This window comes from Corapipo altera, unplaced genomic scaffold, assembly GCF_003945725.1.
Source record: "Corapipo altera isolate COAL_440 unplaced genomic scaffold, ASM394572v1 67, whole genome shotgun sequence".
NCBI classification, from domain to species: domain Eukaryota; kingdom Metazoa; phylum Chordata; class Aves; order Passeriformes; family Pipridae; genus Corapipo; species Corapipo altera.
In genome coordinates this window covers 8,398,339-8,425,410 of record NW_020884906.1, presented here as the reverse complement: position 1 = coordinate 8,425,410, position 27,072 = coordinate 8,398,339, and the positions used below count along the sequence as shown (strand labels likewise).

General features: G+C 49.2%; 1 protein-coding gene across 2 annotated transcripts in view; it reads left to right on the top strand.

The window, feature by feature from the left end:
* The first annotated feature begins 147 nt into the window (after nucleotides 1–147).
* Nucleotides 148–27,072, top strand: part of MN1 (MN1 proto-oncogene, transcriptional regulator) — an 85,540-nt gene continuing 58,615 nt past the window's right edge. For both annotated transcript variants that reach the window (XM_027652087.1, XM_027652086.1), the window contains exon 1: nucleotides 148–3,636. In XM_027652087.1, the coding sequence (XP_027507888.1) occupies nucleotides 201–3,636 (3,436 nt within the window). In that variant the 5' untranslated portion in view covers nucleotides 148–200. The remainder of the gene's footprint in view (nucleotides 3,637–27,072) is intronic.

Genomic DNA, 27,072 nt, shown 5'->3' with positions numbered 1-27,072 from the left:
CGGCGCGCCGCCCCGTCGGCTCTCGGGCAGCAGCGAGCGGCGAGCGGCGGGGTGAGCGCGGGCGGGCGGCCGGTGCCGGCGGCGCGGCAGGATGTGAGCGGGGGCGGCCGAGCGGCGGCGAGCGGAGCGGCGGGGAGCGGCGGGCAGCGGGACGGCGGAGTGGCGCGGAGCGGCCATGCCCTGCTGAGGAGCCGCGCAGGATGTTCGGGCTGGAGCAGTTCGAGCCGCAGAGCAGCGGCCGGAGCAGCGGGCAGGCGGAGCGGGGCTTCGGCCAGCCCGGACTGAGTATGAGCGCGCACTTCAAGGCGCCGGCCTTCCCCGGCGGCGGCCCAGCGGCGGCGGCGGCGGACCCGGCCCTGGGCGCGCTGGGCGAGCCGCCCCTCCTGGGCATGAACATGAGCCTTGCCGGGGACGCCTACGGCTTCCCGGGCCGCGGCCCCGCCGAGCTGCACGGCGGCGGCATGCAGCCGCCGGTGCACGGCTTCTTCGGCGGGCAGCAGTCCCACGGCGGCTCCGGCGGCGCCCCCCACCCGCACCAGCACCCCCCGCACTTCGGCGGCGGCTTCGGGCCCGACCCCGGCGCCTCCTGCGTGCACGGCGGGCGGCTCCTGGGCTACAGCGGCGCGTTGGGCGGACAGACGGCGTTCGCCGACGGCTACGAGCACATGGCCGAGGGCCAGAGCGGCGAGGGCTTCGGGCAGCAGCGCCCCGGGACCCTGCCCGAGTTCCAGCACCACGGCGCTGGCGCCGCCAGCCACGCCGTGCCGGCACCCTGCCTGCCCCTCGACCAGTCCCCCAACCGCGCCGCCTCCTTCCACGGGCTACCGGCGGCCGGCTCCTCCGAGCCCCACGGCCTGGAGCCGCGGCGGCTGCCGGCGCAGGGCGGCGTGGACTCGCTGGAATACAATTACCCCGGCGACGGCCCCGCCGGCCACTTCGAACTGCCCGTCTTCTCCCCGTCGGAGCCCGAGGGCCAGCTGCCGCACTACGCCGGCGGGCGGCAGGTGCCGGCGGGCGGCAGCTTCGCGGGAGCGCCCGCCCTGCCTCGGGCGCCGGGCATGGCTGTGGCCAAGGCGCACCCGCCGCAGCAGCACGGCGTCTTTTTCGAGCGCTTCGGGGGGGCGCGGAAGATGTCGGCCAGCCTGGAGCCGGGGGCCAGCGCCAGGCACCCGCTGATGCAGCAGCAGCAGCAGCCACCACCACCGCAACCGCCGCAGCAGCCGCCGGGCTTGCTGGCCAGACAGAACTCCTGCCCGCCAGCCATCCCTAGGCAACAGCAAACAGAAGCCAACACTCCCAACCCCAACCTGCAGGACAATGGGCCCATAATGCAGAACCAGCATGCACAGTTTGAATACCCTATTCACAGACTGGAGAACAGGAATATGCATCCCTACACCGACCCCATGTTTAATATGCAGCACCCTCCTCCGCAACAGCCACCAAATCAAAGACTGCAGCACTTCGATGCCCCCTATGTGAGCGTCGCCAAGAGGCCGCGGTTCGACTTCCCCAGCACCCCTGGCGTCGAGCGCTGTGCCTCCTGGGGCGGTGGCATGCACGGCCCGGCCATGGAGAGCCACCTGTCCCCGACGGCCTATCCCGGCCTGCCGGGCGAGTTCACCCCGCCAGCGCCCGAGGCCTTTGGGGGCCCACTGCCGCACGGTGGCCCCGAGCACCCTGCGCTGGCGCAGCGCCAGAACGCGGCCCTGGTGATGAAGCAGATGGCCTCGCGCAGCCAGCAGCGCCTGCGGCCGCCCAGCCTGCAGCAGCTGGGGCACCATGGTGAGGTGGGCCCGCCCGGCAGCCTGCCCCCGCCCGCCTTCGAGCGGGAGGCTGGTGGTGGCCGCAGCTTCGACCCGCCAGCGCCGCACATGGCCCCCGACAGCGCCTGGTTCGCGGGGCCACCACCGCCTGGGGAGCTGCTGCCGAGGCGCTTGGCAGCACCAGGGCTGCCGGCTGAGGCGGCCCCCCACGAGCTGGGCCTGCAGCCGGGTGGCCCCGCTGTGCTCTTCCGACCGGGCGCCGGCGGGCTGGGGCTGCAGGAGCCCCTGCGGATGGCAGGTGAGGGGCCGGCGCAGGCCCTGCCATCACCCGGTGTCCACCCACCCTTTGCACCCACCATGGGTGGCCTCTCACAGCTGCAGTCACCGGGCGGTGGTGTGGCACTGCCCAGTGCCCCCACTGAGCGCCGCGGCCCCACCGACTTCGCTGCCCAGCCCAGCTTCCCCTTCGCTGCGGCGGCGCGGCAGCCAGCGGCCCATGGGGCTGCACCTGCCCTCAGCGCCTCACCGGGCGCTTACCCGCCACCCCCACCCGAGTTCCCCCCGCCACCCCCACCTCGGCCTGCCGCCAGCAAGCTGGGTGCTCTCTCACTGGGCTCCTTCAGCAAGGCAGCCAGCAAGGACAACGTCTTCGGGCAGAGCTGCCTGGCTGCCCTCTCCACTGCCTGCCAGAACATGATCGCGAGCCTGGGCGCTCCCAACCTCAACGTCACCTTCAACAAGAAGAGCCCAGCTGAGGCCAAGCGCAAGCTCAGCCAGGCTGAGCCTGACCCACCACCTGCCGCCCCAGACTACTTCCCAGCAGGGCCACCAGCGGGTGGAGGTGGCACAGGCAAGGCAGCGGGCAGTGCCCCACTGCTGCCCGCAGAGAGCAGCCTCTCGCCCGGCTACGCTCTGGAGCCGGTGGCCAGTGGCGAGGGGAAGGCGGGTGGCGGGCGGGGTCGGGGTCGCCGGAAACGGGACAGTGGGCACGTCAGCCCCGGCACGTTCTTTGAGAAATTCTCAACCACGGAGGGCGGTGGGGCCGGTGTCAGCCCGGGGCAACCGGCGGTGCCGGTGACGACGGGGGGCCCACCGGGGGCTGCGGGCGCTGAGCGCGGTGGGGGCACCCCCCATGACAAGCCCCTGACCTCACCCTCCTGGGGCAAGGGCAGTGAACTGCTGCTGGCGGAGCAGCCTGACCTGATGTCTTCCCTGGACAGTGGAATCCAGAGCGTGACCAAGTCAGACGGCAGCTCCCCGCACGTGGACTTTCCTGACGAGGTCAGCACCAGCTATGGCAACGAGGATGAGGTGTCCTCCAGCTCTGACAATGCTGCCTCCAAGCCCACCCGCAGCCCGCTGTTGGGTGGCTCACCCAAGCTGCCCCGTGGGGAGCACGCACTTCTCAACGGACAGAAGCCCCTGGCCCTTGGCCTCCTCAGTACATCTACCTCGACCCCCGACAGCTACGGGCTCAGCACCACGGCGGGCGCCCACCCTGGCACGCCGAGCATGGAGCAGGTGCGGACCCCCACGAGCACCTCGGCCCAGGATGAGATCCACCCCCTGGAGATCCTGCAGGCACAGATCCAGCTCCAGCGGCAGCAGTTCAGCATCTCGGAAGACCAGCCCTTGGGGCTGAAGAGCAAGAAGGGAGAGTGCGCGGGGCAGAATGGGGACAGCGACCTGGGCAGCTGCTGCTCAGAGGGTGTCAAGGGCACCATGAGCACCATTGACCTGGACTCCCTGATGGCGGAGCACAACTCCACCTGGTACCTGCCTGGTGAGAAGGCCCTGATGGAAGGGCAGGAGGAGGACAAGTCCATGGCACCCTGGGAGAAGCCCAAGCCCTCGAACCCCAGCAAAGAAGGTATCGGTTGTCCCACATTTGTGCTGGCGCAGGGGTAGGGAGGATGGTGGGCTGCTCGGGGAAGGGGATATGGTGGGGTTGTGGCCCCGGTATGCTGGGTGCGCACTGTCTCCACACCCACTCCACCCTTGGTGGGTGCCAGAAGCCTTCTCCCTCTGGACTGGGGTTGCAGGGTGCTGGGTGGCTCTGGGGGGGGATCCAGTGGCAGGGACAAAGCGCTTGCTGCCGGACTGGCCCTGGGTGATGACTGCCTGTGACTGCTCTGCTGTCAGCCCTGTCCCTGTCGTGCCTCCTGGGGAGTGGGCAAGGGGGGTGCTGAGCAAAGGGGCTCCCCAGTGAACTCCTGGGCCTGGGGTGCTGTGGACGGGGACCGCAGCCCGGGGTGCCGAGGAAGGGGCTCCCGCAGAGCCTGGTGCCAGCCGAGCCTTCCAGCCACTTTCCCCAAAGTGTGACTGAGGTTTTCCTAAACCGCGAAAACGCGTTTGGTGGCAGTGCTGCCCCTCTGGGTCCAGGTGTCCCCTGCTTGCGTTTGGAGCCCACAGCAGTGTGAATACTGAACTGAACCGTTTGTAACAGATTTTTTTTCCTTTAATTGGAAGGCAATTTAAAATAAGGGTCTGGGTCTGCTAGTGTAAAACTTGCTTAGTTGACAGATGTTTTATTTCGACATTAGTTGTCATTTTTGATCTTCCCCTATGTCCAAAGGGCGTCATAATTCCCCAGGCTCAGGAAAAAAATATTTTATTTGAAAGTTCTCTTATTATAAAAGATATTTAAGATAAGGACGATTATAGGTTCAATCGGTATCTATTTTATCTTATCAAATCCCTATTTTGCAAACTGCCTGGCTGTGTGTGTGAATGTTACAATGGGTGCACGTGCTGTACCAGCTTTCTGAGGGCAAGCGGATGGGTTTTGGTGTGCTAGAAGTACATATGTGCAGTTTACACAATATAAACTCATAATTTGTGCCTAGGAAAGTTGATGTGTTGGTACTGCAGTGTAGTTTAAAATTGTTTTCATTACCTCTGGTGGTACAGACTGACTTCTTACAGTCCTCCACGTTCAGTAATTTTGCTAAGAAAGGTGTTGGGGAAATCAGAGGGGAGCTGGTTTGGAAACTGGGCCGTTTCCTACGCCGGTTCTGGTTGGCTTTGCAGCTTTGGCTTTCTGAAGCGTGAATCCTAGCCCCCACGGTTTGTCTCTTTGTTCATGTTTAATGCCCAGCGCAGGAGACTCTCATTTCGAGCGAAGTGTTTAGCATGCACGGCAGACCCGAGGAAGCCCATCAGCATTCTCCATGCTTCACCCAGGCAAGGACATAAATTGGTTTGTTTGGGGCCCTTCTTTTCCATTTTTAAATGGAGTTGCACACAGCATCCTTCCTGGCCCCTTCTCTTTTATTGTTTCTTGTACACAACATCTAGATCTGACTGGATCAATAGCTAGTTAGCACAAATCACAGTTCCTGTCACTTCTACCTTGGCAGGCGCAAGCACATATATATGTTCTCTCACACCACACGCACCCCCTTACGTATGCACTTTCACACACACGCACAGACACACAGATCTCACACTGTGCTGTGGTTAGAAATAGATTTTAGAGAGTAACTTATTCCATAGGTCTTAATTTCGTGGATAAAAAAAAAAATTCCCGAGCAGTGATTTAATTCTGAACAGCACATTTATTAAAAGTGTAATTTGGTTTAAAATGATCTATATTTTGTGTGTGTGTCATACAGAGCGATGCTTCTGCAGCGTCTTTAACAGCACTCCTCCAGTCACTTTGATCACCGCTATTCTTAGTAACAGCTAGTGAAAGAAGTAATTGCTTTCTGGTTGCGATAACCACAATGTTGCTGTTAAAACAGTTCATCACTTGGAAGGAAAACCATTTAATCAGTGTTCCTATATAAGGATATGTTTTAGTATTTCGGAGGCTTAACATAAAATACCAAACCAGTTCCACAACAATGCAAAGAGACACTCGGGTTGGTTCACGCTTTAGTCACTTGAGGGATTTGAATGGGCTAGTTCTTCGGATGAGGAAATTCATACAGACCCGCGGAGAATTTACTTTAACTACTGTTGGAAGTGATAAAGATACAATAGGTGAGACAAAACACTCTGTTCTCCTTGGTTAGTAAAAATAATTTAACTTTAGATTGCCATACCCCTGAGTGTTTGAAACTGTGTTTAAGAAAAGGTTTTCTTTAGCCAGGGACTGAGATTTTAAACCTTCTCAGTCGGCTGGGATTTGCACCGTGGTGTTTGTTCCAGCAGCTCCCCGGTGTGCGGGCTCCATACAGCGCTCCTCCGAATTCAGGCAGTTCCTCGGTGTGCAGAATGCTGCTCTGGGGAGTGGGCACCGTTTTGGGGCTGGGCAGTGTCAGTGAGAGCAGCGTGGGACCCAGGGCCCTCCTGAGTGCAGGCATTGTCGGGGGTTTCTCAATGACCCCTGCCGTGCGAGGGTGGGCAGTCAGGGATTTATTCCCATTGTGGCACTGCTGCAATTGGCAGGGCGGCTCCTCAGGAGCCAGGCAGGGGAGGAAGGGGCAGTGGGTGTTGAGGGGCAGGTTCCCCTCAGGGGAGTGCTGGGTGCCGTGTCTGCTGCCTGCCACTCTCGGCCAGGGCCAGGGCTGAGGGTCCAGCTTTGCTGCCGGCCGTAGAGAAGGGTCAGGCTCCCCAGAACAAGCAGTATAGGGACTGACAGACTAACAGACTTCTCAAATAGTCTGTTAATGCTGGGATTATGGGGGAAACAACTTGAGTTGTTTTAATGGCTGCTCAGATTCCTCACAGCTCACCTTTTTTCTCATAACAGTATTAAAATCATTTGCTGATCTCTGGCAGTTGTGTGAGCTGTGAGTCTGCAGGTCACTGGGAGCAGACACCTGTGCTGCTGGAGCCCCTGCAAGGTGTGACACCTCTGGCACTGGGTGCTGGCCTGCCGTGAGCTCTGTGCTTGTGTTCACGTTGCATTTTGGAATGTAGCATTAGTAGTGCTGACTGGACATTGCTCTGCCCTGAAGTGTGTTTTCTGTGTTTTCTCTGATGCATCATTTCTTGTACCAACGTGAAGTGGCTGGTAGTTTTCGCTTGTTTTTTCCCCCCCAAAATATTTTCTAGAATTTCACGTTTTCCTCTACCGAGCAGCTCAGACTGGGAGTGAGAGATAATAACACTGAGTCTAGAGGAGTGGTCTTGACTTCCAACACCACAGCTCTAGCTTGCAAACAATAACCAGATCAAATTCACTTAAAAACCCGAGGCCAGCTTAATGGGGTTTTGCTTTGCCTGATTTGACTGAACCAGAACAATTTCCCTTTCAGTGAAATGTGTATTAGTATTCTCTAGAAACTCAGTAATTAAGTGCTGGCGGGGTTTAGTTTTTAGTTTTTAATTGAAATTTTGAAGGAACCATACTGCAGATGTCAGTTGAAGACATCAGTATGTACCTAGAACCGGCATTGATTGGAAAAAATGGGAGTATATTCTGCTGCTTGGTGGCCGTTGGGCTCGTCGATGCGGGCTGATGGGCACGTGCCATGCAGCACCCTTAGCCTTCAACTGTGAGTTTTTGTTAATATTTCATCGTTACACCAAACCTGTCACTGGAATGAGCAGCAGGCCAGCCCTCTTGCCGGAGCAGTGGGTAACATCTGTGAATTGCTGCAAATACATTAACAAAGGTCAAATTTGGTCCAGATGCGGCCGGGAGCCTTTGTTTTCTTTCCCTTCCCAGCGTGTTCTTCTGCATGCTTTATTTTAAATACTGCTGAGTTCTTTTAGAGGCTTTACCAAGGGACTGGGTTTGTTTAGTGGGACCGAGTTTATCAGACCTCTCGTGAGGTTTTTCAGACACTGATCCCTCACTGTGAGCGACGTGCTGTGGAGCGGCTGTGCTGGAGTGAGTGCTGTGGAAACGAGTTCAGTGGCGAAGCCCAGTGCCCTTTGCAGCGACAGGGTTGTGATTCCTGATACTGCTTTGTTTGCCTGATGGGGCTGCTGAAACTTAACAATTTAGTGAAAAAAAGAAGCCAGTGCCTTTGTCAAGAAGCTACACGATGAACTCCACAGATACAAAATCCACGTCTTTAATAAATGATCTGGATTAGCAAGGAGATTGATATGAGGGAGGAACACTCCCGCTGCTTATCCTGGAGAGAGTTTGGTGTGCATTAGATTTGGGTTTAATATGATCCTTTAAACTCTTCTGACCTGTTAAAAAAAAAAATTAATTGGAAGGGTTGCCCCTGCTTGGCCTTATGTGAATGACAGAAATTCTCCATTGTTTACCTTGACTGACTAATTTTTAATATTTTCTACTAGAAAATGGTCCTGTTTAGAAATGTTTTCCTTTGTTTTATAAACATTCTGCAGCAGAGTGTTTGTAGACCTTTATGGTAAATATTAGAGAAGCTAAAGGACAGAATTTTCAATAGTATTTGCTCTTGCTGTGATGCACTAAGATATTTAATGCAGGAAGTTTGTGAATTTATTGGCATTTCAATAACAACCGTGGCCACTGTTTGACTTTGCATCCACCTGTCTGTCTGGCTATTAATTTTTGATCTCTAGATTTACCTGTTCTCATTTCAGTGGACAGACTGGCTGTGTTTGAATTAATGCAGATCACAGATTTGGTTTGCATCATGGTGCTTTCTTGCCCCAAAGTCTGTTATTTTCAGATGGCCCATTCAGTTGCAAGGTGAGTTTTAACGGGGTTGTTTTGTACACACTTGGTGTGAGGATGTGTGTGAGACAGACTTTGGGAGAGATGTTTCTTGAAATTGGTGTTTTGTGTGAACGTGCTTCAGATCTTTACGTATAATGTAAAAGGAAATGAATTAGACTTAGTATTTATATATGAGCTTGGATGACAGCATAGATTTATTCTGATCTGTGATTTATTACCATGTCTGCTCTTAATTTTTAAGGTGCAATACCTGTATTTTTACCAATGACCTAGTGGAATGCTTGAGCGTAGAACTGCAAATAATTTTTTGCTAAAAAAATGTTTTAGCAATGCCTACAGTTACAGTTTGTTGTTACTTGTATAGAACAAAGGATAAGGCATCAAAACAAAAGTCTAACCTAAACCTATACAGGCTGCTTTTATTTGTACCAGCTGACTCCCAGCCTCGGCAGCGTTCTGTACCAGGGAGAGGTTTTGGTACAGTAAAATGCCTTTATGTGGCCATATAAAATTTTAGTACTAGACAAATTACTGTACATTTTCAGTCTGTGGTTTCTCATGTATTTCTATTAAATGCAAGTGTGAGGAGAGTCTCCACAGAAAGTGCAGAGCCAGTTCTAAAATGAATCTTCAGGTGGCCTAACACGTACGCTTTGTTAACGCTAAATTTCCTGAAATATCAGAAACAGTTTAATGGCATAATTTCTAGAGCACATTGAGAATATCGAGAGAGACCAGTCAAACTGTAGGCAGAGGATCATTCCCTGTTCTATCTCTAGTATAAAATAGGTTGTCCTTTGCACATTCCGGGCTGGAGCCCGTCGGGTGCCGGCGGTGCGGATGGTGGGCGTCAGGCGCTGTACCCGCCTGGCCACCGCGACTCCGGCCGGCACCCGCCTCCCTGTCCAGCCAGTCCAGCTTTCCCATTGGAAAACCTACACCCTCGAAAAGAACAATGTTTCCACCTCTAAATGCGTGCTTAAGGTTTGTTTAAGATTAATACATGTTCGAGATTGGTGTGTTGTTTATTTTTAAATACAAAATTATTCTTCTTTCGTTTCTTGAGGGGTGTTTTTAAACAGGAGCCTCCGTTAGTGACGGCTGTTCGGAACATGGCTGGCTGTGCACCAGCTCTTTGGTGAGGGACACGGGGATGCTCATGGAAATTAAATAGGTGAAGCTGTGGAATCTTCCAGGAAATTCAAGGTGTGACCTGACTTCCTGATCTTGGTTAGATTTCTCAGCTTTTAAAATGTAATTCTGAATTGTTGCTGTTCTGTAGATAGACCCAGTTTGCACACAGTGATTAGATGACTGGCTTATGTAAAAATACTGATATTCTTTGTAGCTTGATGCTTTTCCTTTGCCAGACACTTTTGTGTTGCTGCAGTTAAAACATTATGACTTAATAGTGACCTTTTAATACAAAGGGTACAGGGTTTTTTTTACAAATTTAAATATATTTTATGGATTATGTGCCAATGTCCAAAGTCAAATACCTTCTAAATTTAAAGCTGAGAATTGAACAGCTGGAGGTCTAATCCATTAATTTTTACAAGCTGACTTTCTTAATACTTCAAAGAGAACATCTTAGATGATATTGCTTTGCTGCTCCCCTCCTCAGCACCCCTTCTTCTCATCTCCCCCATAATGCCCTCTCCTTCAAGGCTTCATGTTCTGCTCATCTCCTGGCAAATGACAAAAGCATGTGAATGTGGGGAATGCATTTTCTTTAGTTGATGTAATAAGTTGTAAAATTTGATGGCCTAGAAATGTGCTCTCTTAGTGTTGCGCTTTTTATCCATATGGATGCAAAAATATGTGGTCACTGCTGTTCTGTGTTTCTGTCCCATACTTGGGTTATTTTTCGTAGCAGTGCAGGCGTTGTCGTAGGAGTATTTGTGCTCTGGACTTCTGTCTGTTTGAGACAACTGACTCACACCTAGTGCACATCCATCTCCCATAGGATTGGGCCTGATCCATCCTGGCCATTTGGAGATAACGTTTTGCCGAGTTTTGTCTTGCCCCTCTGCTCGGGCGCTGCCGATGGCGCCGCTGCCTGGGATGCACGTGTGTGTCCATCATGGGCAGCTCCCAGGAAGGAGCTCCCAGGAAGAAACCATGTCTCAGCTGCAGGACAAGGTGCTGCCAGGACGCTGCTGTGGGGCAGTTTCTGCCTGTTTGTTTTCAATTCCGGCAAATCTGTGTCTGTTCAGTGTTTTAACATAACACCACCAAGCATGACACTGGGCCATCTACATTTTTATTAGCTTTTAACATTTGTCTGAAAAAGCTTTTTTTGGTTTGGTAAGCAGAAATGTGGTTGCGTTTAAGTGCTGCTTTGATAGATTTTTTTACATCAAAATAAATACAGTTTGTTTGAATTTAAACACAGACAACGTGTGAGAGCTCAGAAGGGCTCCGCTAGCTCTGACCGTGAGGGACGCGCCACGGCCCCGCTCCCGCAGCCAGTTTGTGTGAACTTTGGGATATTTATCTTTTTTTAATCCCTCTTTCTGTTTGGAGCATTTTAAAAGCAAAATGAGGAACCTGTTTTTTCGTTTTGAGTCTCCTACCTTCAGTGCTGAATGCTGGTCCTTTAGGTTTGATCCCAGAAATGCCTGTGATTGATCAGTAGGAAGACAGTAGGTTTTTTGGTGGTAAAATATATCTTTTCAGAGTTAAGTCTGCATTTAATTAATTTTGTGAATTAGTATTCACAAAATACTAGAAAGCATTCTATTGCTAATAGAAAGATCATCCTGAGGCTGGGGAAGCACAGTTAATTGAAAAAGCAGCCGTTTGTAAAGTGAAGAAAATTTTTAAACATTTCATATCCTAATTAAGAATGTACTCCTGATTTAAAATGGAGAATATTAATTTGCTCTGTGAAGCCAATACACTAGAAAGCCCTGGAAAAAGTCATATCCTTCCTTCCTCCTTAATCCTCTCCCAAAGTGCAGTTTAAGAAGAAAGGTATGACTTTCCTTTTTTTTAATGTAGCCTGAAACCATTTTGCTAGAAAGATGTAAATTGATCTATTAACATAGGAAATGAAGGCTGGGCTGGAGTTATTATCTGGTCAGAATTTTAGGATCTTTTTCCTAGAAAAATCTTCCACTATTTTTTTTTTGCACAGGGGTTGGGTATAATATTCCCCTATAATGGCATTTAAAAAGCCTTTTAGTTCTGGGTGAGAGCAGTCAGAGGAGGCAGAGGATGCTGTGGATGAGGGTGTCTGAGGCACAGCTGTGCATCATTGTTGCAAGCAGTGTCAGATCCCTGGGGAACGGGGCTGAGCCTTCCCTCCCATCCAGCGCTGGAGGTGAGGCTCTGACTGTCTGGCTGGTGGAAACAGGCGGAGAGGGAGTGTGCACCCAGTGTTCCAGCTCCTGACTAGGTGGCACAGTCGGTCAAGGCATTACCATTGTACTTACGGAGATTGGGGTTTACGTGTGATTTAGAGCGCAGTGGAGTCCGTATTCAGGTCCCACTCTATGATTATTTTTATTATTTAAGATCATACTTATTGCACCATAAATTGCCACGGTGCTTTGGAAACCTGGGAGACGTTCCCACTGCTAAAGATTTACAGTCCAAATGAAATAAAACAGACGTCGTCGGGCCAGGCAGCTGCCGGTTCACCGCCGGAACACGGTGCGGTGCCACCGGGGCTTGGGCAGAGGATGCTGGTGAGGCACATGGTGGAACTGAAGGGACCCTGGGGATAAGTCTCAGCACTTGGGTACCCAGCAAAGGCCGGGATGCTGGGGCCAAAGGGTGCTGGGATGGGACGTGCGGGGTTTGGGAAGTGTGTGTGGGCAGGAATGAAGGGCTGACAGAATCTCATCCCAGCTGGTGATCTCATTTCTGCATGGATTCCTTCTTCGTCCAGCGGTGGGGACGATGTGGCCACAGTGCCCAATCTGGGGCAGCATTTCTCCTCCATAACCCCAGTTATGACACTTCTGATCTGCGTGTGAGTGAATTTCTAAATACGTTTCTGTCTGAGCAACAGGAAAAGAGACCTAAAAGGTGGGTTTTCACCTCCTTCCAATGCCTGTGGATGGATCATCAAGGGAGGCTTCTCTCCCCCACTCCCCGGGGAATGGGAGAGGAGGACGCAGACCTCAGGTCTGAGCTGCCCAGTAGGTCACAGCACCCTGATGTGACTTACACCTGGAGTGGTACTGATAGAAAGAGAGTGTCCCTTAGACCTGTCAGGCAGCCAGGTAACTGTTTGTATCTAATGTAACAGGTATTTTTGATCTGACTCACTTGTTTTTTTAATTTTTATTGGTGCCAAATGTTAGGCTGAAAAACTTTTTTTGCCTAGTCTGAAAAGTAGCCCAAAATTTCAGACCAAATACAGTTTTAAAAGCAAGAAGATAATAAATGGGCCTATTGTTTGTATTCTACAAAAAAAAAAAGGAATTCCCTAATAATCATAATAAAAGTTACCACAATCTATGAGACAATAATTCTGAAACCTTTAAAAAATAGTATTATTATTCAAAGTGCAAAGCAGCTGGTATTTAATGATGGAACAGATTTTATTGTTGCTGGATATAGGGTCAAATGCTTGCAGCACTTTTTTGATTTAAACAAACCAAAAACACAAGTGCTTTTTTTGAAGATAAAATCAGTATGATTTATTTATTTTTTTCCTTGATCCTGTAGTTCCCTTCTCTACCTCTAAATATAGGCACATGCTGTTCTTTTTGTGCTGGGAGAAACTGTGAGCAGCCCGGCTCCCCGTGCTCTCCCTACCACGCTGTCGTTCTGGAGGCAGAGGGAAAACCAAGGCTGTCTCAAGTGCAATTCAAATCTCATATGAACTCTGTTGAAATAGGCAGATCCCAAAAAAAGGGAGAATAGCAAAACATTCCTTCATTCTGGTGGTTATTATTATTACTATTATTCAAATCTCATATGAACTTACTTTGAAATAGGCAGATCCCCAGAAAAGGGAGAATAGCAAAATGTTCCTTTATTCTGGTGGTTATTATTATTATTGTTGTTGTTGTTGTTGTTATTGTTGTTATTACTAGCCATCAGTGGGAAGTTTCACCCCGTCATTTGCCAATTCCTTGTGTTGGGGGGGCAGGTGTGAGGGCGATGGCTGGAAAACGTGCAAGGGGATGAGGCGGTGTTGGGGAAAGCTCAGGGGCAGCCCAGGTGATCTGGGTGAGCTTTGCTTTTAAACTCTGTGCATCAAAGTAGTGTCATATGTTATGTGGTAGAATGGTTTGTCCTATAGCTGTTCGTGTACTGCATCCTGACGTTACTTAGTTTAGCTGAGGTGCAAATAGGAAAGGCAGAAGGGCTCCTGGTGCTCTGGGCTCCAGGCTTTGCCAGGGCTCCTGGTGCTCTGGGCTCCAGGCTTTGCCAGGGCTCCTGGTGCTCTGGGCTCCTGGCTCTGCCTGGGATCACGCTGCTCCCAGAGCAGGCGGCTCCAGTCCCAGCTCTGCCAGGGCTCCCACTGGTGTATCCGAGTGCTGGGCTGTGGTGGAGCTCAGAAGTCCAGCTACTGTGGACCAACAAACACCACTTTGGAAATGTGAGGTTTTAACAACACAGTGAAGTCTTACTCCAGATAATTATCCCGATCCTCTCGTGTTTGGTGTAGTTTTCCTCGAGTGGCCGATGCCAATGGTGCTGCAGTATTTCCGTTACAGAAAAGAACAGATAAAAAATCTCTTTGTTGAGCCAGACACGTGTGAGCCTCAGAGCTGGGAACGTGCGTTGGGAGATTGTGATACAATTACATTTTATGTCTACCTATTAAGCATAATAAAGGGTTGGTTGCTGGCCTTAAATTTGGAAAGATCTTACTGTAGAGCTTAAACCAGAAGTAGATTCCTGTAATTACTGCTTTGCTGTGTGGAGTGTGGTGAGGTAGAGGGAATAAAAACTGTTCATTGTCCAATTGTATTTCCATAACTGCTGCACTTTTACATGTCTGTTTTGAAAGATAAAATTTTTTGTTACACTAATTTTCCAAAGTAAGCTAATAAAAGCCAACACGGGGGGAAAAAAAAGAGGTGAAGAATGTCAAATGAACAATGCTTAGAAAACATGGAGCTTCTTTGGTGAGCCCTGCTATGGTGCTTGGAGAGTGAGTGCCTTTGTTTGTTAAACACAAGGCCAAAACACAAGGCCACTGTGCTATTGCAGTTTGGGTTCACTTGAGTCTGAGATCCTTGATGATGAAATGAAGAATTTAAAAAACTTTGAATTTAATGTTTGCTTTTCTTTGTACTAGATTAGGCAAACCTGGTAAAACATGAAGCAGTCAGTTCTGAATCTGCTTTTGCTTTTACTTGACTTTGTTCTTGCTGCCTGATGGCAGTACGTCAGGGAAACTTGGATCCCAGTGTCAGTTGTTTGGAATTATTGTTTGGATTATATTCAGTTTCAAATGGTACGAAACTGTAGTGAGAAATGAGCATTTGTTTATGCTGATGAAACCAGTCTTTCATAGACTACACTTGTTTTGATTGTAAGTATCAGTACATGTTACAGCTCAGAATGTCCTGGTGCAGTTTTTTGGTGTGATAATGTGGCCCCATTCTGCTCTTTGTGCGCATTTGGGACTGGGAACTGCTTCGAAGAGAAGCTTTTTCTGCTTCAGGGGAGCAAGAGGAGGGGGAAGACCAAACCTCTTCTCGACCCTTAGGGAAATAAAACCTCCTAAACCACATCCTTTTTCCTCTCCCCCTCAAAAATGTGGCTTACATCTTCAATACAGAGGGGTTTTTTCCTTTTCTTTTCTGACCATCCTTTAAGGTGTGCTCTACTGGCAACTCTCCTCCTGTTTGTAGAACTTTTCTTGGAATCCGTTTTAAGGGGTTATATTTGACATGTTCTTGAAGGTTGCCTTCTGCAGTGGTCTGGCCGAAATAGAAATGTGAAAAGTTCCCATTATTGAGCTGTAAAAGAATACTGGAAATGGATTATGCAGAAAAAACCATTTAGATAAAAATGCAATTTTCCCTTCCACATTCACTGCTAAGAATTAATAGCACATTCTTCCTAAATGGGTACTTCTGTATTATATTTTCACCTTAATGAAATTCTTTCCAAAACAGGAGAGTTTCATGTAAAAATTTAGAACAAAATTGAGCTGTTTTTATTTGCAGTGCTCCCCCCTTTAAAAACTTACAGGAACGACTGCCATGGAGTGTCTGGGCATTCTGTGGAAAACAGGTGTGCTGGGTTCCGAGGTGCATGTCCCACTCTGACTCTCTGTCCCATCGCAGGGTGTGTGTCACAGGGCACTCCTTACCCTGTCGGCACGGCTGGATTTGGGCTGTCGCTGGGCTGGTGTGTGCTGTGCACACCAGCTGTGCTTCCACAGCTCCGCTGCTTGGCCGGTGGCCACCACGCAGTGGGGACACGAAGGTGTCACTTACCAGGACATTTCTGCCAGAAATACTCCAAAAGGGAGAAGGGCCAAGCCCACTGTGCCCTTCACCTGCCTCGGTCAGTGCAGGTTTGTTGTTGCACACCTGGGGCAGAGGTGGTGAGCCCAAGGATGGCGTGGCCTGGAACAACACCAGCAAAAACACAGCCATCAGTTTTAATATGTCCCTTTTCTGTAGAAGGTAAATAAATGCCGAAAGAAAGAAAGAGCAATCCTCTGTGGTGGCAATGAAGCTGGAGATACCTCCAGGAAGACTTGCCAGTCCCAGCTAACAGAAGACCATATGCTTTTTAATGGTTTCGTTTTTAATGAAAGGGTTTTAATATAATGGTGAGAACGGAATTGTGTGGAAGGAGTAGGGCTAATAGAGAGATTCTGCTTTAAACAGCTCTTCACTGCTGAGTTGCAGTGGAGAAAATGCTTTTATTAAATAAAGTGTTTGGTTTTTCATAGTATAGTAAAATAGTTCTCACATATAACTAATGCTTATAACAATAGAGACACAGACAGGATTGATACAACTCAAAGTCTCCATGTTAAAAATACAAATTCCTTTGAAAGTGATGCTGAGCAGCCTTTGCACTGTGTTTGTGACAAATTAACTCTTCAGGGGGATTCTGTGTTTGGGTTGTCCCCAAAAAGTGAAATACAGGAGAGATGTAAGGCACTCTGTTTGACTCTTACTCCAGAGTAACACTGAGCTTAATCCAAATTCTGTTTTTGAAAGTGGTATTTATAGTCAGCGAGGCCCTGACTACCTACAGTCATATGCCGATAGTCTCCCAATCAAAGAGCAGCAAATACTATACTGCTCGTTAGGTGGGTTACAGAACAGCTATTTTTTCAGTCACAAAACTTTCCTTTTGTGATTCATTTTCTGTGAATCACAGTAGTTCAGCGAACAGTGCAGATCACGACTTTTACAGCCAAATATGCAATTCCCTGGAAGCAACTGTTGCAAATTTAACTATTTCAGTGTAGTTCTTTATAACTTACAAGTTTTTTATTAATGGGACATTGGCTCTTGAGTTTCCTGTAAAGCTTCACTCCTTGAGACAAGTGTGCCCATGGGTAGGAGCGTTCACTCCCCAGTGTGATTGGTTCTTCACTCAGAGAGTGCTGCTGGTATGAATTTCTTAGGTGTTACGATTTTTTTTTTTTTTTTTTTTTTTTTTTGCTGTTGGCGCTCAGTGTACCTGCAGGCACACTGCATGCTGAATTGTGCATTTAAGCACTGGCTGCCACAGTAAAAATCTTGATGGCCATTGTTTCTACCAAAAAAAACCCGTCTCATCTTCAAAGTCACTGCTGTTACAATAATTTTCTCTTTGAACATGTCAGGATTCTCTCTTTGATTATAGACTGGATTGTCTCTTGTCATTGCATAATGATTTTTTTTTTTTTGGGTAGGCAGAGACATTTTTCATTTCATCACAGTTCATCCCCCATCCCAGTACTTCTTTAAAAAAGAGATTATGTTGAAACCAGGTATTTAAGAATATAGATCTTCAAGAAAATAACTGGTTTTGACTTTTTATTTTCCTGGAAATTTTATAAAGCTGATGCGAAATACAACTTTATTTTACAATCTGAACTTAGACTTTCAAAATTCCACTTCCTTGCCCTGCCCTTCTTTTGCTTTTGATTGCGCCAGAAATCATTATTTCAGAGATTTTCTTCTACGTTTTCATTTGCTCTTTTTGCAACTTACACCACACAAAAAGAATCTGTCTCTCTAATTCTGTCATTGGTTGGATGATTGCTTGGGTGGGTGGTTGGTGTTTAAGGTGGTGTTTGATCTGGAGGCCAAGCACTCTGCTGCCAGACCTTCCCTGCTCTGCTCTCTGTTGAGGTCTGGTGAAAAGCCTTGGCAAGTGCTCGCCGAGGCTGCTGCTGTCGAAAGGTGTTTTTTGGTTTGGTGGTCTGTCCACTCTCTAGGGACCAGAGTTTCTGCTGCTGCTGCAGTGGGTGCTGACTGGCACGTTGCAGCTCTCCAAGTGTGGTGGTGGGATGAAGGTGCCCTGGAAGCAGAGCTCCTCTCCCACTGCTGCTGAGGTGTGTCAGCTTTGTAGCTCTTCATGGCTGATGGCTTAAATTGTGGTGCTTTGGACTAGTACAGTATTCACCTTGGATCAAAAGGCAGGGGACCTCCTGTAAGAGAACATGCCTTGGAAGGTCCTCCCAAGCCTCCTCGAGCTAAGTGAAAGCCCAGAGGCCAAGAGTGTTTGCAGTTGTCTTGCTCGGTGTGTGTGTGCAGTCTCTTCCATTGTGGAGTGATGTTGATGTCATCGGAGTAATGCCACCACGGGAAAACTGTAAAAGATAGGGGACAGTAGAACTGCATCAAGCATGGAAGTGATTTATCCCTTGGGAAATTGGTATCTTGTAAAAATGGCAGGAGAACCCCAGCCCATGTGAGATCTGCAGACTCGTATCTGGTTGTGATTACATGTGTACAGGTTTCCAGCTGTTATGATGGGTATATTGCTTCAGAGGGTTCAGGAGGACTAAATCCAAAGTGCCGCTTGGTGGGAGTTACCTGTGTGGGCCCATGCGATGGAAGCCTTTGCCGTAGAGTTTGTAAATCCTGGCTGTGGTTCTGCCCTTGTGTTTTGTAAGGAAAGAGCTAAAAAGGACTGACTGTGTCTTTAAACTTGTAGATCCTCAAAACCTCCTTGGGAAGTAGAAGGGGGAAGGGACCCTTTCAGGATTAATTAAACAGAGATGTCTTGCTGTAGACTTCAGGTTTACTGATAAACACCAGCCCCTCACCCATGTCTGGTGGTGCTGCTGTTATTTAATCAGGGCCACAACAAGGAATCTGAGCAATCTCCCCTTTCTCCTCCTCTGTTTCATTTATCTGTCCTCCCAACCTGTTTGTTTGTGTATGCTTAAGTTTTCCATGCCAGGGAGAAGTAGAGTGGAAATGTCAGGGGTCAGGCTGCAGGCAGGAGCAGGCAGGGAGCAGGCAGCCCAGCTCTGCAACGTTGGAGTTTCTGAGAAACTGGAGATAGGTTGTTTCAGGCGAGATTAACTCCTTCAGCATGGCTGCTTTCTGCTTAAGAAGACCTGGAGGATGGGAGGCAAGGCAGGTACATTAAGACACTGAACTCAGACTCCATTCCTCTATCCTTGCAGTCCCGTGGGTGATGGGTGCTCCTGCTGCCATTTCACTCACCCTTGTATCAAAGCCCTGCAGGCCCATCTGCCTTGGCAGCTATGCTGCTGCAGGAAGAGACTGTGTGGATCCAGACCTGAGGAGGACAGTGAGTAGCAGAATTCACTGCTGTGCTGTTATGGATACCTGAGTTACTCGACACATTTCCCAGTGGACAAAGCATCCATGGAGGGCTGCTGTTCAGAGACGTGCCTTTGAGTAGACTTATGACTTAGAGTTTGTCACTCAGAGGATACCTAAAGACCACTCTGAATGCCCTTGCCTTCAGAAGAACCAGTTTTTACGTTGGGCTAATTGACTGAGTGTCTCACAGGCCATGTGGTGGCTCACACGTGCAGCAGCCCTGGTCGATGGCTGGGGTTGGGTGAAGTTTTGGTTGTATGACTCAGGCTGTTGTAGCTGCAACTTGCCCAACCTGTGTGAGAGAAAGGTTAATTCAGGGTGGGGTGGAGGATTTTTTGTTTGTTTGGTGCTGCCTTTGCATTTGTGTTGTGGCAGCGAAGCAGGTGCTGAAGAGCCCAGTCCTGCCTGGCTTGACAGCACTCGCATTGCTGGCAGTGCCCCGTCTGGAACAATTGCAGGCAGAGACTACAAAGTTCTTACGCCCTTCTAGTGGGACAGTCTGTGCTTCTGCACTTGACCGAATCTAGACCAGGTTAACAACAGTTGTCACAAGCAGCCATCGTTGTGTATGGGTCAGAATGAAGCATGGAACAGAGTCACAGAATTATGTGGGTTAGAAGGGTCATCTTATTCCAACCGTGGGCAGGGACACCTTCCTCTAGACCAGGTTACTCCAAGCCCTGTCCAGCCTGGCCTTGAACATTTCCAGGGATGGGGCAGCCACAGCTTCTCTGGGCAACCTGTGCCAGTGCCTCAGTACCCTTTCTTGCTAATATCCCATCTAACCCTGCCCTGTCAGTGGGAAGTCATTCCTTCTTGTCCTGTCACTCCAGGCCCGGGGTTAAAAGTCCCTCTGCAGCTCTCTCAGAGACCCTGTGGGCTGCTCCACGCAGCAAGGTATATGTTGTGCTCCCCTGTGCTGGTGCTTGGGTGCTGCTCAGCCTCATGTCTCTCTCCTGCCCTTGCCAGGGGCAGCTGATGCTTCCAGCCACCTTCCCCAGAGAGGTGCCACAGGGCAGGGCCCACAGAACCCCCAGCATAGTGGAGTGAGCTAATTGGCTGCTGTTCTTTCATTTTCCAGGGATATTGAAATTGTTGTGGGTCATAAATCATGAGAGCATATGGCCAGAAGGAGAACGCTGGCCCATATTTCAGCTTTGGGCTGGAAGATGAGACTGTCCGTCCTGTGTTGTACAGGCCCATTTTGTTGATTTACTGGCCTGTGAAACTTCAGAGTTAATTTTTCGTTGAAGCAGGGAAAGTCTGTCTACCCATGACTTTCCTACTTGAACAGCTGTTTGCTCCTGATTCGTTGCTATTCTGAGAATTTCGTGAAGACTCTCCACAGTGATGTGACAATTGGAAGAAAAAGATGAGCTTATATTTTTCTTATCCTAATAGTGGCACTTACAGCTGTACCTAAGAACACCAGGTTTCTTTGTGTGGTTTTTTTTAAGCTGAATTTCCCTCACTGCCATGCCTCCTCACATGGTTGTGTATTTCTTCTATCTGATTACTTTTTTACTTTTCCTTTAGATAGATTTAATTTTCGAACATGCTGTTCAATCAAACCCTAGTCCTCCATCAGATTTATGGGCCCCAGCTCAATCACCACACCTCTCTGCTGCTTTAGGGGATGTTTCTGAATGTGCCAAATCCATTATATGGCAATGACATTTCCATCTCTTTCTGTAGTCAAAATTTGGGATTTTTTTTTTACAACAGAAGAGACCTAGCATGAATTTGCCCAGAAAGTGCTGGGTTGGTAGCATCAGCTCTCAGTCTGATTTGCCAACATTTCCAGCAGAGATTTTGACCTTTCTTTAACAAACTCAGGCCTCCTGCTTTTTTAAGTTATTTTTTGCAGACTCTTTAGAATTTGCCTGTGAATTATTTGAAAGGGAATTGCAGACAGTGATTTGGAACCCCCTGTTTTTGGAGTGTCACACCTCTGCTGTCGGTGCTGCTGGGCATGGAGCGGGTCAAGGAGCACCCACAGCATCATGGAATGGTTTGAGTTGGGAGAGACCTTAAAGCTCATCTTGTTCCACTCCGCAGCCCTGGGCAGGAACACCTTCCACTAGACCAGGTACTCAGAGAGAGCCCTGTCCAACTTGGCTTGTCTGTCTCAGAACTGTATCTCTGCAGGTGCCTTGTGAGCCTCAGCTTTGACCTGGACTCTCTGCTCCCACTTTTCTCTTGATCTGTGATGTTGTGTGAGCTCCTTTTGTTTTCATGAAGGCTGATTCCCAAGGTCCCCTCATTCACTCCTGAGACACCAAACTTCATCTGGAGGCATCCTAAAGAGGAATGGGATGTGTTTCAAGCTAGTGCTCTAAATAAATGGCATAAAAGAGCTAATGATCCTTGGTGCTGGTTCTTGCTTACTGTTAGCCTTTGTAAACTCACTTTGTATTTTCAGGAGTATCCTTGAACTTGTGTGGTTTAACCCCGAGCATTACTGCACATGATCACTGTTTCTTGGTGTGCAAGAGCCTCAGATGTGTGAGGCCCCTGGGAGAGATTGACTTTGCCTGTGGCAGTTTTGTGTTACAGTCTCTCGTAATTGTGAGTTATAGATGGGGCAGAGGCACCTCTGGGAGCTGTGGGCAGAGCCAGGGAGGAGATGGAGGGACCAAGGGGTGGGCAGCCAGCAAATCCTTTCGTCCTGGCCCTGGCAACCAGGCTGGATGCAGATCTGGCTTTGGGATGTGAGAACACAGGTCCTGTTGAGCTCTTGGGGAACAAGGCAACAAAACACTTAGAAGTCTTTGGCCAGCTGTATCTGAGCCTTTGCCTCACAAGAGACTGATAATATTTCAGAGCCTTTTTTTGCTTGGCTAACAAGTACTCATTTAATTTGCATCCTGAAACTAAGTGACCACAAATGAATCTTTATCTTTCATTCTGTTTTCACTGTATTTAAGGAAAATAGAGTTTTTTATGTATAATCTGCAGGGCTTAAATATCCTACTTATTACTGTAATTTCTATTTTTTCCCCTGCAATTATGTCAAAGGTCTTGCACAAATCTGATGAGAGAGTGCTGGAATTTACGTGTTTCCTCCTCTGTTTGCTCTGTGCATAATCACCAAGTATTCATTCCTTTACTAGCTCCATTGATACACCCCTTCCCTTGCCAGTGTGAGTGGGCATTTTCCTCCTATTTTTGGAGGCCTGCTCTGCATGGGAGCTGAAGGTAATGCTGGTACTTTTGACCCATGTGTCATCAAACAGAAATGAGCAGCACCAAAACTTACTAAAATGATATGACGGGTTATAGAGTGAATTAAAGGCTAAAGTAAATATTGCTCTTGGGGCCCCATCCCCTGGCCAGTCCAGCTGGTGGCGATGGGGCAGCAGCAGAGTGGAGTTTAGGCCAGCTTGAGCTATTTTTCTGTATTGAACACACAGCAAAAGGTTCCTTCATGGGAAAAACCAGCTTGATAACACCCAGATAACACCCAGTAGCCCAGGACAGAGTCTGAAGGCAGCTGGACACTGCTGAGGGGACAGTGAGCTCTCAGCAGCATGGGCTGGTGGTCACCCAGCGCTGAGGTCGATGCTGTGGGGGGAAGTGAGGCATTATCATTGTTCATCACCGTAGCTCCGTGTGAAATGTCCAGGTGGCGATTTAATGCAGAACATTTAAGTAGCATCTTTTTTTCAGTTTTGGCCTGTCCTGATATAATCCTAGATGGTGTCCAGAATTGGTTTTAGTTAAGTAGGGCATGTATTGAACAATTTCATGTAACCTCTGTGCAACCAGAAAATTCCACTTTGGATTTTACGGAGAACCTTTTCTTTGCTTGTGCGTTCTGGCTGTCAGGAGATGGGCTTTGCATGGGCTGGAGCTGTGCGTGAAGCTGCCGTGTGATAATTTGCGTACATACGAAATAAATTTGAAAGTATTGAGTGCCAAACCCAGCATTTCCTTACTCATCACGGATGTGTGGGTTGTTACCCTTGGTGAAAATAGGCTCAGAGCATTTAGTTAGTGCAAGCGAGTGATGTACGCCAGCAGCGCAGGAAGCACGGGATCAGTCAGCCTATATTCCCTACTGATGTGGAGGTCTCCTTCTCATGTTGGCGGCTGGATTCGGGGAATTCAGAGGCAGGGACACATCTCCGATGGCCACAGCACTTTTAAGGACAGTTAGGAGGGAGAAGCCAGTTGTAGCCTCTTCCCAATGCTAGGTCTAAGTGTCAGTGTGATGGAGCTGGCGGGTGGGGCTTAAGCAGTTTGCTCCTTTCTGAGATGAGCAGAAGTGCTCAGGTTTTTGTGGGGGTGGAAGGACAGGCCCTGGAAAATAACTTGTTTCTCCCAGAGGCTTCACTGGTGTTGGATGGCAGCGTTTGGATGTCATGAGTGTTGAGTCAGCTGTGCTGGGATAGGCTGCAGTTGTCGGACTCCCATTTATTTTCTTTTGGAAGTGTTCAGATATTGTTTGACTGTTGGTGGCAGTTGATTTGGTTTGATTTTTAACACCAGTTTTCCTTGCTTTGGTAGGGTCACAGTTATCATACCATGCAGAGCTGAGGAGAGCAGTTTTGGTGATGGCACTGGGAGCCCAACCAGCTGTTTGGAGCCCTGTGGTGGGGTTAGACTTTGGTTGGAGGTTTGGCTGTCGGTAGCTCAGCTTTCCATGGCTGTCACAGGAGAGCTGTGGTTTGCCTGCGTGGGGCGGGCAGGGCCAGGCGTCAGACAGCAGCACTGCAGCTAGGGTGGGACTTGATTTGCCAGAATGGTCTTTTGTTCTGTGAGAACCAAATCCCAACATCAGCTGCTTTGCAAGGGGGGCAGGCAGGACCCCCTCTGCGGTTTGCATGTTTTGCAGGGAAGCCAGCCTGAGACTCAGTGTGTTAAACCGAAAAGAGGAACTGAAGGTAGCCAAAAGAGGGGAAGGATATGAGTTAGAAACTGTCTGTTGTCCCTGTGGCCATCTAGCAAGGCACAGGAGCTGGTGCTGTTGCAAGGCACAGAGCTTCTGGCTTCTCCTGGGATGCAGGACTTAGCTTTCTTCTCAGAGTCATAGAGCTGTAAAGCAGTGATTTAACAGTAACATCCAGAGAAATAAATAGGTGAAGGCAGTTTCACACTTGTCTATGAAGCCATGGAGGTGTGTTGCTCTTCTGCTGGGCAGTGGCAGCAAGGTGTGGTGAGTGAAGTGTTCCCTCTCTCTTGTGTCCTCCCAGCACAGTGGAGGGAACACGGTTTTTAAGGCAACAATGTCATTCTCCTCGTCCACATATCGTTCATTCTGCGTCTTCAAGGTCAAGCTACATGTAAGGTGACTGCTGCCTTTTCCATTGATAGGGTTAGCATTTTTCCTACTTCACTTTTTTTTCACCAGCTTCTTCAGACAGTGGCATGTGGTTCACATCTGAACTTGTCCTCAAGTGATATCTGCCCAGCTTGCTGCTGGAGCTGTGGGGTAGGACACTGCGGTCTGACTGTAACCCTACAGCCTGACAGCAAACCCTTAACGCTGCTGTGGGTTTGGGCAGCCTCCCTGTCGTGGCATGCACATCCTTCCATTGCTCCTGGTGAAAACAGGAGCAGGAAAAGAGGTCAAGGGAGAAAAGAGAAAAATATGTATTCGCAGCAAGTACTTTGTGTCTCCTGTTATTTGAATTCTGTGCAAGCAGCGAGCTCCGATGGAGCCCCACACCAGCTCGGAGACCACTGAAAGCAAAATAAACATCTCTGCAGCATGGGCTGATACACTCTCCCTTTAGAGCCGCAGGCACCTCCAATTAATCATGCTGTCTGTGGAGGAAGGGGCTGTGAGGACCAGAGGATGCTGCCAGAGCTGATGGGCTGATGAAGGGGTGGGCAGCATGCAACAATAAGGGTGAACAGGCTGTGTACCAGCCCGGGTGAGCAGGAATGACCATGCCATGCCTTTGGGTGAGCACTGTCTTGTCTGTGTTGCAGCAAAGTCAGAGCTTTAATCCTGGTTTGTGGGATATATGAGTGCTGTGGGATAGTGCTCAGTGCTGTGCACACACGTTTGATGAAGAGCTTTCCCTCCTGTGTGAGAAAGGCTCTCACAGAGCAGCTTAGCTCAGCCTCGACAATAAATCGAGGGGCTGACCAAGCCAAGTGACTTCTTGAAATGTCAACGAGTGAGATGTGTCTGATACCCTGGAGCTGGGATGTCTCTGCAGTGTGCTCCTGGTCAGCAGCATGAGGAGTCACCTGTCCCCGTTTCCACTGAGCTTCTCCTAACAAGTCCTTGGCATCAGTTGTTCACCTTAACCACCAACACTGAATTCTGTTCATACTGGGGAGGGCAGCACCTTTAAGTGTCTTATGGGCTTTAAAAATGGCAGAGGTTAAACAGAATAAATGAAGGAGTAAAATCAAAGTGAGAGGAAGGTTCTGGTAATGGGCAGTTGGGGCTTTCACTCGAGTGCCTGTGGAGCTGGGTGCTGCCAGTCTGGGGCCAGAGGCAGCCTATGCCAGGGCATTGGAAACAGAAGAGACAGATCCAGCCCACAGTGGGCATGGGTTGCCAGGGGTGAAGACACCTGAAAATGGTGCAAGCAGGTGGCACATGCCACGTTTGTGTCTATGAACAAATGCAAACCATTGCCTCCTTGTATTCCAGGGTCGAGAAAATGCCTTTGTCCAGGACTTTGTCAGTGCCGCAGCAGTGAGGAAGGAGATGGTTCATTTGTTTATCAACACAAATGAACTAGTTGTGTTTAAAAATACAGTTTTAGGAGTGCTTAAAAATACAATTTCAGGAGTACATTAATCTGTGGAGACTAGGTCCAGTGTGCAGGAAAACATGAAATGTTTTCAGACCTTATTTTTCTTGAAAACTGAAAAAGATGGCTCTGTGCTGTGTACAAATGCAGAGCTATGTGCCTGAACCAATATGTCAAACTGTCATGTGGGAGATTTGGTGAAAAACATCTTGTCCTAAGGGAATAATTTTAAACACTATATGTAGGTTTGCTGCCTCATAAGGGATCATTACTCAAATCTATTCCCTCTTATGGTAGCTTGGCCTCTGCTTAACGGGCACAGAGTGAACAGAAGCCCATTAACGCGTCCTTTAAGAGTGGTTATCAGATGGTAGAGGGGAAACAGATCTCTGATCAGGGAATATAGTGTTTTTGGCCAAATTCTCAGATTCAACCTTAACAAGATCAGTAGCAATCCAGGGCCTTCACGCTCGGCTGGCCATCGAGGGCGGCGGCGGGGCCGTGCTGTGCCGGGCGGCCGGACCCTGGGCGGCGCAGGCGGCTCAGGCTGTGTCAGAGCGGTGAAGAAGTGTAAGGGATGAGCCCTGGGGCAAGGAGCCATTCCAGGGATCTTCACCTCCTGTTTGTCACTTCAATGTCGCAGGAATGCTGAAATGTGGAGTGGAACCCACTCCCAACCAGACCCCTACCAGACTGTGGCTATGCTGTCGCTCCTGCGTGTCACTGCCTCCCGTCCTTTTGTTGGTGGTGATTTTGGCAAAAATGAGAGGGATGGCATGAGCAGCACCTGAAGAGCAGCATCATCTCCCAGTGCCTTGTAGCATCCGCAGTTGCCTTGGCTACACCAGCTCTCCCTCAACTAACCTCCTCTCTGGCAAGAAGATGCATGCAATGCATATTAGTCTTACAGGTGAACTCGGTTTTAATGGGATTAGTTTACTAAAAACTGGGACACCTCTGGGTTTGCACAGTGCTTGTTGGGGTTGTCACAGTTAAAAGAACATATTTATTTTTTAATAAGAAGATGCTACATGAGGCAAAAGGCTTTATGGAGTAGCTTAACTGCTCAGGGGTTCAGGAAAAAGAGGGAGTGAGAAGGAAGCTGGAGGTACTGCAAGTGTGTACACAGTGTCTGCAGGAGTGAGGAGAGTGTCAGGGTCTAACATCACTAAAGAAATGTGATTTTCCCGAGCTAATGTGGAAAAGCAGTCTGTAGCATGTGTATGGAATTTTTTGGTGAAGCAGAACTCCTGGTCCTCTTCCTGTGTCCTAGCTGCAGGCTACAATGCTGC